Raw genomic sequence first — 14,903 nt, 5'->3', positions numbered from 1 at the left:
TTCAAAAAGAAAATCTAATACGTTTGTAAGATGAGTTAACATTAGCAAACTATATAATACATGTATAAAAGTTAACATATATTTCTTTAAAGCTAATAATATTAAATCTTTGTAACTACTTTAATCATAATATCTTTTCATTTTAAATATAGCATATATTTATATATTATATTTTAAAAATTATTATAAATCTTTGTAAAAATATTTTAACAATAACTTAACGTATTTTAATTTATCGTTTATATAATAAAAAATAAATAAATTATATCATATTTTATCTACTTTGTAGTCATGATCATGTTAAAATACAAATTATTATACTAAAATAAATATGATAAAAGTATATTCAATTGATAAATTTATAAATTTATAAATTTTATTTTCATACATATAAAATATTTTTTGTCACATAAAAATATAAACTATTTATTTTAAAATTAGCAAACTATATAATACATGTCTAAAAATTATATCTTAGACTTTTGTATATACAATAATATATTATCTAAAATGAATAAGCATAAAAATAGTGGTAAAAAAATCTAGCTTTGAAAGACGGATCATAATTTAGCAAAAATTAAATATAAAATAATTTTCAAATATATTTTCTCATGAATATATTAATTTGCTTAATAACTAAATGCAAATACAATAAGATAACTATATAATAAAACATGACAAATACATACGGTTTTAAACAATAGGTTAATTATAACATGTAAATTATTAAATTATTGTATTTGAAATAATTATATAAACATTTAAGTATATGATTAACGTTAAAATATATACCACTTATGTTCTAAAACAATAATTTATTTATAGAAAAGTGAAAACAAACATCCACGATCAAAATCTAATATAATCATTAACAATTGAAGAAATGTTTCAATAGCCTAAGATCATGCAATTACTCAAATTATAGAACTAATATAACTTCTTCTATAATACACTTGAGATGGCCAGCTTTAACCTTGGAATCTCAGCCCCTGAAAACGGATCTCAGTCCATGGTTTACTTTCAACACTAAACTAAACCATCCACTTTAATTTCACCCATGCTTACAGCATATGAAAAAATCGGATTTAGGCCACAATTACAATAATTTCAAAGGTCATATGTTCCAATGCAAAAATAAATCAATCTTTATAAAATTGTCATGAATGTAAATGATTGATATGTAACCCCCTCAAGCGGGTAACTCTCGGATGTTTTTTCTACTTTTAAAGCAAAATATACTCAAGACTGTCAGAACAACAAATAGAAAGAAAATTAGTTGGAAAACCAGGCAAATCCCTACTCAATGATTCCGGCGCCACCGTCGATATCAACGTCGCCCATCCCTGTGTCCTCTTCTTCCTCTCCACTCTCTTCATCGCCGCTAATTTCTTCATTGTCCATTCTTAGCTTAGCCATGTGTTCTGTCAGCATCTTATCATCTCTTTCACTCACCTGTCATAACATAGATTAAAAAAATATTAAACCTCTACAAATAAAGGAGAGCTAGTTCTTGTAACATGCAACTTGGGATGGTTCAACAGTAAAGAAGAAGATACTCACGGCTCTAGGTGCCTCCTTAACGACAAGCTTGCCTTTGTGTTTCTCAATTGTCTCAGTGCAAGCTACTATGGCCTCGTCTAGAATTTTAATCCCTTGGTCCTGTTAATTATTGTTATAGAGAGTCTGAAACGATTAGGAACAATGGGACAAAACCATAAGCATTTACACAAAGACATAATTGCTTTATTGAGTTGCAATGACATGCTCTGGGACAACATGAGCATCTGACTGCGTTTTCTTAAGCAGATAACCTCTTAATAACAAGGAGAGGATAAATGGCTAATCATGTTCAAGACCGAAGATTGACTAACCTTGTCAAGAGTATGAGTCGTAAGGACATACAGAGGTGGAGCAACCAATTTAATCTTAACAGGACAGTCGTCGTTTCCAGCAGCTTCAGCCTTTCTCATGGCCTCCTGAAATAGCAAGTATGTGTGAGACAACCATAATGAGATCATTGATATGTTATAAATGATCCAATACGGGTTTTACGACCTTGATGTGAACAACTCCGTCAAACTGAAAACATTTCAATTCGATATCAGCACGGATTTTCATTGGTTGTGGAGTCATTCTCCTCCTAATGTTCTTCACAAGTGCTTCTTTCACTTCTTCCGTAACAGCAGGTACAACTCTAGTAACCTACAAAGAGAAGTCTCCTAAGACAAGCACCCAAGGAAGTTTGTACCAACAGCTAAAAGAAAACCATAGAACCAAACTATACCTCCTGCCCATCAAGCCCAACTTCTTTGATCTCACGGGTGAGGGAACCCAACACTGAATCAGGATCAGTCACTAAGACCTTGAATGCCTGAACATAAACAAAAACAAACTTTAGTCATAAATATCTACACGTATACAATGGAGCTCTATTCACAAAGTCTTACCTCAAAAGCATGCCCATACTTTCGGTACAAAGGCCAACCAATGTTCACATACAAGTCCTGCCATAGCAAAACTCAAATCAATGTACAATCAAACATGACAACAGCAAACTATGATAGCTGCATATGAAGAGATTCTAATCACTATAACATATAACAGTTTCAAGTCTCAGTATCACAAAACAAAGGTCGCTCCTTCACACAATATAACAGTCTCAAGCCTCAGCATCACCACAAAGGTAGCTACTATAGGCTACACAACAGTTAAAAGACTCGGCATCACCACACAATGGTAGCTCCTTTACACTATATAACAGTTTCAAGCCTCAGAATCACCACACAAAGGTAGCTACTATATAACAGTTCCAAGCCTCAGAATCACCACACAAAGGTAGCTACTATATAACAGTTCCAAGCCTCAACATCACCACACAAAGTAGCTAGTTTACACTATATAACACTATAACGGTCTCAAGCCCACAGAGGTAACTACTTTACACAGTATAACAGTTTCAAGTCTCAGCATCACCACACAAAGGTACCTTAGATGCATAACTTGCACAATCAAATTATCACCATTCACCACACAAACGTAGCTACTTTACACAATATAACAGTTTCAAGTCTCAGCATCACCCCACAAAGGTAGCTACTTTCCACTATATAACAGTTTCAAGCCTCAGAATTACACAAAGGTAGCTACTATATAACAGTTTCAAGCCTTAACATCACCACACAAAGGTAGCTCCTTTACACTATATAACAGTCTCAAGCCCACAAAGGTAACTACTTTACACAGCATAACAGTTTCAAGTCTCAGCATCACCACACAAAGGTAGCTACTTTACACTATATACCGAAGTTGCATAATCAATATCACTAAAGATTCAATCTTTATGTACCTCCAAGTCAAGAGAAAGCGTCTCAGCAACATGGCGCATGATAGAATGAACGAGCTTGCTCTTGTTATACCTCTCTTCACAAGTCTGAATATCCTCCTCGCTAACCCTACGTTTGCTCAGATCAATGTACCCCCTCTCCTTGTCGACACGCAGGACCATGACGGGCTCGATTTTCCCGACCTTGATCAAGCTGCTGACGCTCCGGATCCGGCGGCGGGAGAGCTCGGAGAAGAGGATCATGCCTTCGGTGTTGTTGTACTCGAGGAGCGACACGTAGGCTCCCATGTCGGCGATGGATTTGACCTGGATCATCACCGCCATGTCTACCTCCGGGTACTTGGCTTCGTACATGCGGCACTCTAGATTCGGTGTCGCCATGGTTAAGCGAATTTGGATAGACGGCGGAGAGATTTTTAGGGTTTTTAAGCGACGGAGTGATCTGGCAGATTGTTTGGGATATAGTTCAGGGAACAGAGAGACGAGTGAGGAAGAAAAATATAAAACGGAAATTTTGTGAAAACGGCGACGTTTGGAGAATTAGGGGAAGTCATTAGGTTTTAACTGGGCCAAAAGTTTGACGGCCCATGTTATTAAGTTTGGATCAGATTTTTTGTTTGGTTATCAATAGGCCTGCAGATTTTCGGTTTTTTTTTTTACTTTTGACAACTAAAATTTATTAATTAGATTGTAATCAAATTATACAAATACGTACAGAATTATGAAAATACAAAAAAATAACTTGGTTATACTAATGTGGAAAATAATATAACACATGAAATAGCTGATGATTCTCTTTGAGAATTCTTTATTATTAGAGTATCAACTCTATTAATCTTTCTTGCGAATTTTAAAGTTTTGTCGCATTATAAACACTAATTCTTAATTTTATTCCAATTTAAATATAAATATATTTTTTGGTTCAGAATCCAATTTGTTGATTCTACCGTAAGAAATAAACATTGGAAAGACTATTTTTCAACGATTATAAGAATATCGTCATACAACAAAGAGATTATGCCTTATGATTTGTGTTGTCACCTCTTCCATGATGTAATCCATGATTTTGGTAGTATATTTTGATATCAAATATATTGTATCAAAGTATAAATACTTAAAAGTTCACCTGGCAACTTCAATCTTCTTCTTGTTTATTTATTTTTAACATAATTCAGATATAATTTATTTATTTTTAACATAATTCAGATATAATTTTTAAAAGTTAAGAATTTTAAATAGATTTCATTTTGGTTTAATAATAAAGAAATCAGTGGAAACTGGTAACAATTTGATTATTTTGGTTACAGTCTGGTTCGTTTTGTTTGGATAATTTTCACTAACTTTTATAACTATTAAATTATTTAAAAAAATATTAAATGTTTCTAAGACAGCAAAAAATCTGATGTTAGACCATAAATCATTTCAACGGAGTCAAGTCGACATGTGGAAGCGGCCGACCACTATGTGATCATATTGCGTCGCCGCCGTATATACCTCATAACGGAGTGGCTGACCAACTCGTTTTCACCACTCTAGTGCAGTATTTGTACTTTCCTGCCGTGTTTGTTTTTAACTGAATTTTTATGGTGATAAGATGAGTTGATAAACCGTGTAATAAGAAGTTATGATTTGTTATGCTAATGTAATGTTCATTGCTATATCAATGGAATTCAGTTTTAATGGGAAAAAAGACCATAAAAGCATTTTAATGGAAATATTCATGTTTAACTGTGGGTATTTTAAGTTATGAAAATATTATATCAATTTTTTTCATTTAAGATACTTAGTCTAAGAATTTGATGATTTTGACATATACTATTAAGTACTAATTTATTTTTTTGACAAATCAATATATTGATATTAGGAACATTTTATAACAAAGTACAAGATCATTAGATCAATATAAAAAAATATATAGAAATTGAAATGTTTATTAGTTTTTTTATAAATATTTAAGTACTAATTTATTAAGGAGTTTATACTAATATATTTTGAGAATTTTAGCGAGATGCCACTCCTAATGGACCAGTTTCTTCGGCTGAGTTTTAACTAGGCCGTTCAAGGGTATGGTTGTCATCAATATAAGCCCATATGATAAAACCATCCAGGCTTTCAAATAATAAAAAAAATCGAGAGACCTTAACTGAAAGACACAAAAGTTACGGTGCTGATTCGTAAGAAGTACATAGTTGAGGGGTGCAAGTGAAAATCTGAATCAACGGCTGATGTAAATCGAAGAAGAGCGACCGGGACTGCAACCGTGACGAGCAATCATCTCTTCTTCTTCTTCTCCGTCGAGATCCACGGACATGGCGGAGACGCTCTGGATCCCAAAGATTCTCCTCATCGCTCTCGTCCTTATCCCCTTCGGAGCTAACTCTCAATGCGAGTTCAGATTCAATCGACGCAACAAGGTCTTCGATTTCAATTTAGCTTCTTCGGTTAAGAATCACCCTCACGGTGCTCTCAGCGAAGATGGGTACTCTTCAAATTCCATAAAGTTTCAGTTTTTAACATTCTTTTCGATCTTGTGCTTATACTAAACGCAAGTGTGATTGGATTGATGTTTCAGGTTTTATAGAGTGGAAGCGAACAGTACCGTGCTTTGGTTTCAGGTTGTCCTCTACATCAGGTTTACACTTTGTATGTGTATCTTGCTTTTCGTGCATGCTGTAGCTAGTTAAAGAAGAAAGAGCATAAGATTTTGTTTAGGAAAGTCTTTTCACTTTAGGTGGTTGTTATACTGCCCTTTGTGTTTTACACTAGACCAGTGTGATTTATGATTGTTACCTTTGTTATTGTGGAGCAGCTTTGTGACTTGCTTATTTTCAATCACGACCCTCCTCGATGTGTTGGTTGCCAAGTAAGATTTTTTGTATCAATTCCCACTGTTTTGATTAATCTTTCAAGAAGAAAAAGAGAGGGAGTTTTTATTTCTGGATTTGGAAATTTTAATCAGTCTCTACGACTTTCCTTTTCTTCACTTAGGATTGCGGAGGTCCATCACACTGTGGGACATCGTGTAGTGCACTCCTGTCAGAAAATGTAAGAGGTAAAAACTACATCTTGTGATTCTAATGTATCTTATGAGGCCGAGTTGAATATTTATAAGGTGCAGATATTGCATACAAATTACAATACGATTCCTTTGATTTTCTGCTCTTATCGTTGGCAGGATATGATGTTTGCACTTCTCTTGGGCATGCCTCAAGCTCAAAAGTTGATGTTATTGGTAAGGTTTTAATATATGTTATAGACTATTTTTTCTCTAGTCGCTTCGCTAGTACTGATGGAATCATGGCATTGCGTGCGTTCCTAGTTGGGACGAAGCTTTTTATTGTTTTTTTTCTCCCAATACTGTCTCAGAGAATTTTGTGTTGAAAACTGTAGATAAAGAGGATCCTGGCAAAGGCATCATTGTTAAGATGTTAGCTGGAAGTAGTAACCCAAATTGCTCACTTTCAGTTTCTGTTATCTGCCAGAAAAATAAAGTTGATGTAAGGAGTTGTATATCAGACGTTTTCCTTGACTTTGGTTCTAACAGTTTCTAGTACCTTATAAGTAATACCTTATTCGCCTTTTTCTATTTCTCAGGGACCACTCACTCTAACGAAATCTGGTACCTGTGATTACGTGAGTGTCCAGTAACTCATCAACTTGCTCTTTTTCCAATAGCTGTAAAATTACCATCCGAAGCTTATTCTGCATTGTCAGAGACAGTGAGCTGTAGAGTATGTAGGAGTAAAAACAAAAATATTATTTAAGAAAGTAATGGCATAACAAGTAGTTAAGACTTTGGTTTCTGTCTGGCTTAACTTTTGACGCTAGAGCTGTTTAATTAAGATATTATCTTGTTTCTCTCATTCATTCATTCATACAACTAAAATTTGGGAACTTGATTCACTGGCAGGCTACTGAGATGCGACATCCTTCAGGCTGTGCAGTAGCTATATCAGGCCATGGTAGTGGATGGGGCTTGTTTAGTACCTTACTAATCATGTGAGTACATCATTTTTTTCTTATACAGGATTGGCTATTGGAATATGTTTAGGAACTTAATGTAATTGTTCTCTTCTTTTCTTCAGTATCTTATGTTTATTCGGAGCTTATCTGCTGGGAGGTTCATTATATCGCTATTTCTCCCTTGGAATTCGTGGCATAGAAGTATGTTTTCACTAACTCCCTTACATATTTTGTGAGATTTTTCTCATGTACTGATTGATACCTTATTAATACAGGTAATCCCAAATTCTGATTTCTGGGTCACTGTACCTCACAGAATACAGGTGTTGTTCTGTTTTTCTATATACTCTACTTGTTGTGTTTAAATCTAAGAATCACATGCAATAAGTTTTACTCTTTCTCTTCATCTTGCAGAGCTGCTTTGGTTCACTATTCCAGAGATTCAGGGGTTCAAGTCATGGCCAACAAGCCTCCTATTCGCGGGTCAACTAGCTGTCACTGAACACAAATCTCCCAAGTTGTTGCATTGATCTCTTAAGAAAAAGAAGAATCTTGTTCATTTGTTATAACTGAATCAAATGATCAAATGAGTTCATTTTTTTTTTTTTTTGATTTGCTAACTGTTCAAATTGTAAAATTTTCTTCCTGGGTCTCTGGGATTTGGTAACTGATCTCCTTTCCAACGTTATAGGTTGTAAACCGGTCCAAACCAAAACCAACTGAGGACAATAAATTAAAACCATTCAAGAAACCTTTTTTTTATTTGTTTTTGCGTACAACCAGCGACTGTGGACTACGTTAATTTAGTTTCATATTATTCACACTAGACTACTACTAGCTGGACTCGACTCAGCTTTTGCCTTGCCTGTCTTCTTCAGTAACATTTCTTTTGCTTTTGCTTCATATCTCCGCTTAGAAACCGAGCGGTTAAGCACTTTTATATCTCATCTGCTGTAGGGTTAGCCCAGCCCGCGTCCAATATTTTAACTCTTATGCTAGAAACTTTATTTTATAGCTTTGTTATCTTCAATTGTTTAATTTGGAAAATGGGTTTTGTAGGTTGGAGAAATTAGAGAAGCATCTAACAAGGCAACCACTCCCAGAACTTAAGCTGTTTTTGGAAGTAGAGCTGCTGGAAGACAGGTAAAATTTTAGCTTGTTTGTGGGTTTGTTCAGTGACTTCTTGTGAATTACTCGTGAATGTATTAGTCCCTTTCTTTGTTTTGTATCTTACGTCATGTAACTTAAAGAGCTGAGGATGCTTGATTGCTTGTAGTCTCACTGAGTTCTTGTAGTTTTTATGTTTATGTTCAGCCCCTATGTTTATGCTTGTAGTCTCACTGAGTTCTTGTTGTTCTTATGTTTGATCTTTATGTTTATGCTCGTCTCTGACTAGTTGTTTGAACTTATGATTCTGTAAACTGATTTTGTTGTTGGCTTATTCATTGAAGACAAAAATAAATAAAAGACACATTTTTCATTTATATGATCATACATTGAGTTGATTCAAACTTTCCTCTTTGGTTCCCTCTGTTACATTTTTCATGCTTTACTTGAATAAACTGTTATCTTCCGACTAAAAAGCTTTCAGCTTTATCTACTTTCTTTTGTTTCGTGTGTGTTGCAGGCAGAGAAGAGATGGATGGTGTTAGCAATCTACCAGACGAGGTTCTTTGTCACATACTCTCTTTCCTCACCACAAAGGAAGCTGCTTTGACATCCATTCTCGCCAAGAGGTGGCGCAACCTTCTTGCATTCGTCCCTTCTCTCACCATCGACGACCACCCTGTGTTCCTCCATCCCCAATATGGTAAACTCTACAGGCGAGAAATCATACAGAGCTTCACACACTTTGTGGATAGAGTTTTGACGTTGCAGGGCTCTCCACTAAAGAAACTCTCCCTCAAGTGCCCTACCGTGGATGACACAGCTCGTGTGGATGGTTGGATCAGCAATGCGTTAGCTCGTGGTGTCTCTGACCTCGACCTAACAAGTGGTGTCAGCTACCAGCTCTCTCCAAAGTGCAGCACACTGGTTAAGCTGAAACTAAACGGTTGGATTGATATTGCTTTGGTTGGTGGTGGCGTTTCCGTTTCCTTACCGTTGCTCAAAACTCTAGCTCTTGACTCGGTTGGGGTTTGTCCTAAAGAGTTTGAGAGTCTGCTTCGTGCCATGCCTTCTCTTGAGGAGTTGATTCTGGTTAATGTAGGGTGGAGAGATAGGGATGTGAAAGTGTCAAGTGCAAGCCTCAAGACCCTAACGATAGAGTTAGGCCGTTTTATAAATCGTTAGCTATTAAGAGTGACAAGGGTTGCGGATGGCAAGCAATGCCAGCTCTTCTAGGGAACTGTCCATGTTTAGAAACTCTAGTCATTGAGGTAAGCAAAAAATAGATCAGTTCCTACTTTTGATACTACTTTTGAGTCTCTCTTCTTATAGTTAGTTCTCCTTGGTGCCTTTTAGGGGGGTCTCATGCACGATGATGTGACGTATATGTGCGGGGGTGGTTGTGGCTGCTTTTATAGGCAGCGCAGAGGACCTTCACTCGGATGTTGTCCAGTAAAAGTGGTGAAGATTCACGGGTTTCGAGGAACGGTGAAAGGGATGGCAATGCTAGAGCTTTTCTTGGACTATTTGCCATGTTTGGAGGAGATGAGGGTCTATGTTCAAGAAGAGAATGATAGTCCTACTAGAGAGTTAGAAGAAAACCATGGAGTTTCTAAACGTGTCTTGGAGATGTTCCAACTTTACAACAAGTCATCGAGATCGAGATGCAATGTTAAAATCATGGTGGGCGATGTTCTTTGCGTATGAAGAAGTGTGGCTGAAAAGCAAAACCATCTTCTAGTTTAAGTTTGTGATTAATTAACCGTCTAGAACTACTGTAGTTTCTTCTTCTTGCTTGCTTGCTTGAACTGCTATAAAAAAAGTGCCTCTCGTTTTTTATCTTGTCATGTCATAGATCTCAAAAGAAACAGAAGAATCTTGTTCATCTAGAGATTGTTGTGACAGTTTCTTGAGGTTGATGTTTAAACGTATGTTCTTTCCATTATATTCTTGCATACTATATAAAGCGTGTGGGGACAGAACCTTCTTTTTCTTTCTGACATTATGTTAAACGATCACTGACTAGTAGAGACGTTGCAATGGATCAAAGTTTAAATGAATCGAATCTTCTTTTTTTTTTTTTGATCTTGGATGGTTAGGGCCGAGATCTAGCTGAGCCGAATCTGTCAAACATGTCATTTTTGGTCTTTAGATTTAGACGGCTGATGCAGATTGGTCAACTAAGGTTACCATGTTTTGGACTAGTCTTTCTAGAGTCGGTTCTGCTAGGCCTGGACCGGTTCAATCGGCATAACATTTTTGCCTTCTAAGGTCTCCTTAGAGCTGAACTTTGTACAATTTAGACAAACATCGGCTTAGTAGTTTGTTAGGTGAAGATTGTGTACAAAGAACATTGAGAGCCAACTACTTGAGCTTGAAATCCCAACAAATTCTCAACCAACTCCACTCTTCATTTCATATTGAACTCTTTACCACTACATATATGTATTTATTACTAAAATTTGTTTTATATTGTTTTCTAAGTAACATAGGACTAAAGTGAAAGACAATGATATGCCATCTTTACAAGTCCATCATATGGTATGAAAACACCTCAAGGACACTTAGCTTCAAAGCCAAGAAAAGTTTACACTTTTCTCACCTCTATCAATCATCATCCCATATAATGTTAAGTTTTTGTTTATAGGAACACAAATACTAAAATACAAACCGACACTTACATTTTTGCTTGTTAGAGGATACAACCATGAACTTGATTAATTAATATATATAAAAACCTTGTTAATTTGTCATTAGCAGATAAATGAACTATAATCTTATGAAAAAAAATCATTAGTTAGGAGGCAAGGCAACCACTGTTGCGTCAACATTTACCTACTCATCACCTTAAGTATTATTATTATTTTGCGTATTCACAAATTTTCATCACCAAATATAATCTTAAGCATATTATAAACTACCTAATCCTTGTACAATACTCATCTTTTGGCATAGTCTTTCCACATATTATTTGCAGGCTGAGTAGAATGAGATCATCAAGAACCCAAAGTGTTCATTTCTTAATTTCTTAACTTCTCTTGTCCTAATACTAATTGTCACATTTTGAGTACCGAAATCACATTTAAAGACACTCAATCATTCTCAATCCTAAAACATGAAACCTTCATCACCAACGTCCTTCACTTCTTCTTCCCTTTCTCCTTCACTTCCAAGAAAAAAACGTCTCTCTCCTTACCTCTTCACACTCTTAACATTCATCCTCTTCGTCTGTGTTCTCTATGGTGAAGACTTCATGTGCATCTTTGGCCAGCTTGAGCCCACTTTTGCCTTCCAACCTTCTCCAAAACCTAGTAACAAGAAAGCAGAGAAGCTTGCGTTTGCTATTGGCAAAACAGAGGAAAACTGTGACGTCTTTAGCGGAAAATGGGTGAGAGATGAAGCTTCCCGACCACAGTACGAGGAACGGGAGTGTCCGTACATCCAACCTCAGCTTACGTGTCAAGAACGCGGCCGTCCCGACAAAGATTACCAGTTCTGGCGGTGGCAACCTAATCACTGCAACCTTCCCTCGTAAGCTCTTTCCCTCTATATCACTCTGTTTCCTCTGTTTCTGACGTGTTGCTGCTCTGTTTCCTCTGTTTCATAGTTTCAACGCCACGTTGATGTTGGAAACACTGAGAGGGAAGAGGATGATGTACGTAGGAGACTCGTTAAACCGTGGAATGTTTGTATCAATGATCTGTCTTCTTCATCGTGTCATCCCTGATGATCAAAAATCCATTAATACTACTGGTTCCCTCACTGTCTTCACTGCCAAGGTACATACTAAAACTAGGGTTTATTCTATGTGTGGGAATATTTTTTGACCTAGTTTTAAGGGTTTATTCTCTCTATCTGCAGGAGTATAACGCGACGATAGAGTTCTATTGGGCACCGTTTCTTCTAGAATCAAACTCAGATGATGCTATTGTCCATAGAATATCAGATAGGGTTGTGAGGAAAGGGTCAATCAACAAACACGGTCGTCACTGGAAAAACGTTGATATAATCGTCTTCAATACTTATCTATGGTGGATGACTGGCTTGAAGATGAAGATACTGTAACCATTTTTAATTTAAAAAAAAAATAATTATATGGATATAAATCATATTTGAATGGCTTCTGAAGTTTGGTTTGTGTATAGGCAAGGATCGTTTGAAGATAAAGAGAAGGTTATCACAGAGGTTTCTACTGAAGATGCTTATAGGATGGGGATGAAGAGCATGTTGAGATGGGTGAAGAACAATATGGATCGTAAGAAAACTAGGGTTTTCTTCACAAGCATGTCTCCAACTCATGCCAAGTTAGTGGCTTTGACAGTTCTAATACAGATGTTTAGCTCATAAATAGATACCAACGAGTGATTAACTATCCAGCTTTGTTACAATACGTTTAGCTATAGGCTCCACGAATTGCTTAGTTATACTAACTTAAGTATCAAAAGTATTGTTTCTTTCTTGGCAAGAAACCAGTTGGTTAGGACATTTTCATCATTACTCTATAATAGAGTAAAAAAATAAATTTACTCTATTTGTAGTGTAATCGTTTTATTTTTTTGTTCATAACTCTATTTTCTATTTTAAAATAAAATATCATTCAACTCTACTATAAAGTTATTCTATTTTGGAGATGGTCTTAGAGGTTTATTGATTTTGTTTTGTTTTGGTTTTATGATTGTTTCAGGGGCATAGATTGGGGAGGTGAACCGGGACAGAACTGCTATAACCAGACAGCATTAATAGAAGATCCAAACTACTGGGGCTCAGATTGTCGGAAAAGCATAATGAACGTGATTGGAGAAGTGTTTGGGAGATCGAAAACACCGATAACGTTACTGAACATAACGCAGATGTCGAACTATAGGAAAGATGCGCACACGTCGATATACAAGAAGCAGTGGAGTCCACTTACGCCGGAGCAGCTAGAGAATCCTACGAGCTATGCGGATTGTGTGCACTGGTGCTTGCCTGGCCTTCAAGATACTTGGAATGAACTTCTATTTGCTAAACTTTTCTATCCTTGAGAAGGAAAGAAAACACGTCTTAGGTTTGAAGAAAGATACCGTTTTGTTTTTGTCTTTTAGTGTGGAAAGAGGCCCTGCCGAGAAATTGTAAAATGTAGTCATTGAATTTATATTGACTCGTTGTGGTTATAAGACAAAAGGGTATTGATTCGATGCTCTTGCATTGGAAGATAACTTTGTTTTTTTTTCAACGTTACATCAGTCTCGCACTGAGATGCTTCTAAACCTAAGTTGCAATATTGCATTTGAAGAAAATTACCGAGTCTATATATTAGTTACTGGCAGCGTTTCGAAGGGCGACTCAATAGGCGATAAAAAAGGCGATTTCTACGGGTTTCTCGCGATGGATCCGGCGGAGCCGCCGAGATCTCTGGTTTCGCCGAGGGGGGAGAATGACGATCGGGGTAGACAGACGGAGAGTGCGATACATGAGACTGAAGCGATTGCAAAAGAGGGGTTGAACAAAAGGGGTCCTTCGAAAGGATCTTCATGGGCGGAGATAGCGCAAGATAAGAAAGTTCTGAAAAGGTATGAGCTCGATATCACTGAGCAAGAGGGGCAGAAAGTTGTGGAGATTCCGGACGAGATTCTTAATAACGCGAATCATCTTTGGGAGGATTACTTGATTGGGAAGTTTTTGGATACGGCTCCTCATATTGCGCGGGTTCATGCCATTGTGAACAAGATCTGGCAAGGGGGAAAATCACAACAGATTGAAGTTCATGAGGTTGATGCTACGACGATGAAGTTTAGAGTATCAGATCCGTTGATGAGAGCGAGGATACTACGAAGAGGCATGTGGAACATTGGCAATATTCCGCTCATTGTCACTAAATGGACTCCTGATGAGCTGAAGGAAAAGCCTGAGGTCAAGTCTATTCCACTATGGGTGTATCTCAAAAATGTTCCTATGAATATGTACTCTTGGCAGGGGCTTAGTTTCATTGTTAGTGCAGCTGGGTTTCCTGTGCGACTACACCCTGAAACGGCCTCTTGCTCTAATTTCAAACTTGCAAAGATTTTTGTCAATGCGGATTTGACAAAGGAGCTGCCAAGAAAGATAAATTTTACAAAAGAGGGAAAGTCCCATTTGGTGGAATTCATTTATCCCTGGCTCCCTGCAAGGTGTAATACATGTGGAAAGTGGGGACATGGAGAAAAAGCTTGTATACTGAATAAAAAGGATGGTGTAGGATTGGCAGATCAGATGGGAAAGGAGAGGGATGGCGTAGAGGAAGCAACGGATGAGATAGAGAAGGAAAGTGATGAACAAAAGAAGAATGAAGTTAATGGTAATGTGGTGGAGTTGAATGAGATTGAGGAAGGGCAAATAGTGGAGGGATGGTCTGAAGTTTCACCAGGAAAAGTCAGTAGGAATCAGAGTCCTCTGAAGTTTGGGCAAGTCAAAATTTTGACTCCGTCGAGATTTTCAGCTTTAAATGAGATAAATGATAATGGGGAATTGG

At 36.8% G+C, this 14,903-nt stretch overlaps 5 protein-coding genes across 6 annotated transcripts; 4 read left to right on the top strand and 1 right to left on the bottom strand.

The window, feature by feature from the left end:
• Positions 1 to 1,119: 1,119 nt before the first annotated feature.
• On the bottom strand, positions 1,120 to 3,837 carry LOC125609257 (eukaryotic translation initiation factor 2 subunit alpha homolog). Its single transcript, XM_048780469.1, has 7 exons — positions 3,347 to 3,837; positions 2,448 to 2,504; positions 2,285 to 2,371; positions 2,056 to 2,202; positions 1,872 to 1,976; positions 1,561 to 1,659; positions 1,120 to 1,452 (listed from the first exon to the last, which is right to left on the bottom strand). Exons 1-7 carry the CDS (start codon positions 3,722 to 3,724, stop codon positions 1,297 to 1,299), a joined length of 1,029 nt encoding a protein of 342 aa, XP_048636426.1. The 5' UTR covers positions 3,725 to 3,837; the 3' UTR covers positions 1,120 to 1,296.
• Positions 3,838 to 5,514: 1,677 nt separating this feature from the next.
• Positions 5,515 to 8,057, top strand: LOC106450843. Of its 2 annotated transcripts, none has more exons than XM_013892616.3 (11): positions 5,515 to 5,822; positions 5,916 to 5,958; positions 6,153 to 6,206; positions 6,332 to 6,395; positions 6,519 to 6,575; positions 6,734 to 6,840; positions 6,938 to 6,976; positions 7,254 to 7,342; positions 7,429 to 7,507; positions 7,582 to 7,629; positions 7,721 to 8,057. In XM_013892616.3, the coding sequence occupies exons 1-11, from the start codon at positions 5,653 to 5,655 to the stop codon at positions 7,796 to 7,798; spliced, it is 828 nt and encodes a 275-aa protein (XP_013748070.1). In that variant the 5' UTR covers positions 5,515 to 5,652; the 3' UTR covers positions 7,799 to 8,057. The 2 variants fall into 2 exon arrangements, with proteins under 2 accessions (XP_013748070.1, XP_013748071.1); XM_013892617.3 differs by having other exon boundaries at positions 5,580 to 5,822; positions 5,916 to 5,986.
• Positions 8,058 to 8,193: 136 nt separating this feature from the next.
• LOC106450844 (F-box protein At3g59000-like) lies at positions 8,194 to 10,005 on the top strand. The gene is made up of 3 exons (XM_022719109.2): positions 8,194 to 8,449; positions 8,934 to 9,684; positions 9,770 to 10,005. Exon 2 carries the CDS (start codon positions 8,945 to 8,947, stop codon positions 9,596 to 9,598), a length of 654 nt encoding a protein of 217 aa, XP_022574830.1. The 5' UTR covers positions 8,194 to 8,449; positions 8,934 to 8,944; the 3' UTR covers positions 9,599 to 9,684; positions 9,770 to 10,005.
• On the top strand, positions 9,634 to 10,120 carry LOC111198354 (putative F-box protein At3g58820). The gene is made up of 2 exons (XM_048781104.1): positions 9,634 to 9,684; positions 9,770 to 10,120. Exons 1-2 carry the CDS (start codon positions 9,634 to 9,636, stop codon positions 10,118 to 10,120), a joined length of 402 nt encoding a protein of 133 aa, XP_048637061.1.
• A 1,124-nt stretch (positions 10,121 to 11,244) lies between these two features.
• Positions 11,245 to 13,633, top strand: LOC106450840 (protein trichome birefringence-like 33). The gene is made up of 5 exons (XM_013892611.3): positions 11,245 to 11,944; positions 12,021 to 12,192; positions 12,275 to 12,474; positions 12,559 to 12,717; positions 13,098 to 13,633. Exons 1-5 carry the CDS (start codon positions 11,529 to 11,531, stop codon positions 13,435 to 13,437), a joined length of 1,287 nt encoding a protein of 428 aa, XP_013748065.2. The 5' UTR covers positions 11,245 to 11,528; the 3' UTR covers positions 13,438 to 13,633.
• Positions 13,634 to 14,903: the final 1,270 nt, after the last annotated feature.

Source organism: Brassica napus, chromosome A5 (assembly GCF_020379485.1).
Source record: "Brassica napus cultivar Da-Ae chromosome A5, Da-Ae, whole genome shotgun sequence".
Taxonomy (NCBI): domain Eukaryota; kingdom Viridiplantae; phylum Streptophyta; class Magnoliopsida; order Brassicales; family Brassicaceae; genus Brassica; species Brassica napus.
This window is presented reverse-complemented; position numbering and strand designations above follow the sequence as displayed.

Coding starts and splice junctions, on each gene's coding strand:
- LOC106450844 (XM_022719109.2), top strand. CDS start 8,945: ATGGATGGTGTTAGCAATCTACCAGACGAGGTTCTTTGTCACATACTC.
- LOC125609257 (XM_048780469.1), bottom strand. CDS start 3,724: ATGGCGACACCGAATCTAGAGTGCCGCATGTACGAAGCCAAGTACCCG. Junction 2,505..3,346: donor CGCTTTCTCTTGACTTGGAG/GTACATAAAGAT, acceptor TTGCTATGGCAG/GACTTGTATGTGAACATTGG. Junction 2,372..2,447: donor AGTATGGGCATGCTTTTGAG/GTAAGACTTTGT, acceptor GTTTATGTTCAG/GCATTCAAGGTCTTAGTGAC.
- LOC106450843 (XM_013892616.3), top strand. CDS start 5,653: ATGGCGGAGACGCTCTGGATCCCAAAGATTCTCCTCATCGCTCTCGTC. Junction 6,207..6,331: donor CTCGATGTGTTGGTTGCCAA/GTAAGATTTTTT, acceptor TTCTTCACTTAG/GATTGCGGAGGTCCATCACA. Junction 7,343..7,428: donor TTTAGTACCTTACTAATCAT/GTGAGTACATCA, acceptor TCTTTTCTTCAG/TATCTTATGTTTATTCGGAG.
- LOC106450840 (XM_013892611.3), top strand. CDS start 11,529: ATGAAACCTTCATCACCAACGTCCTTCACTTCTTCTTCCCTTTCTCCT. Junction 12,475..12,558: donor GGCTTGAAGATGAAGATACT/GTAACCATTTTT, acceptor GTTTGTGTATAG/GCAAGGATCGTTTGAAGATA. Junction 12,718..13,097: donor ATGTCTCCAACTCATGCCAA/GTTAGTGGCTTT, acceptor TGATTGTTTCAG/GGGCATAGATTGGGGAGGTG.
- LOC111198354 (XM_048781104.1), top strand. CDS start 9,634: ATGCCAGCTCTTCTAGGGAACTGTCCATGTTTAGAAACTCTAGTCATT. Junction 9,685..9,769: donor TAGAAACTCTAGTCATTGAG/GTAAGCAAAAAA, acceptor GGTGCCTTTTAG/GGGGGTCTCATGCACGATGA.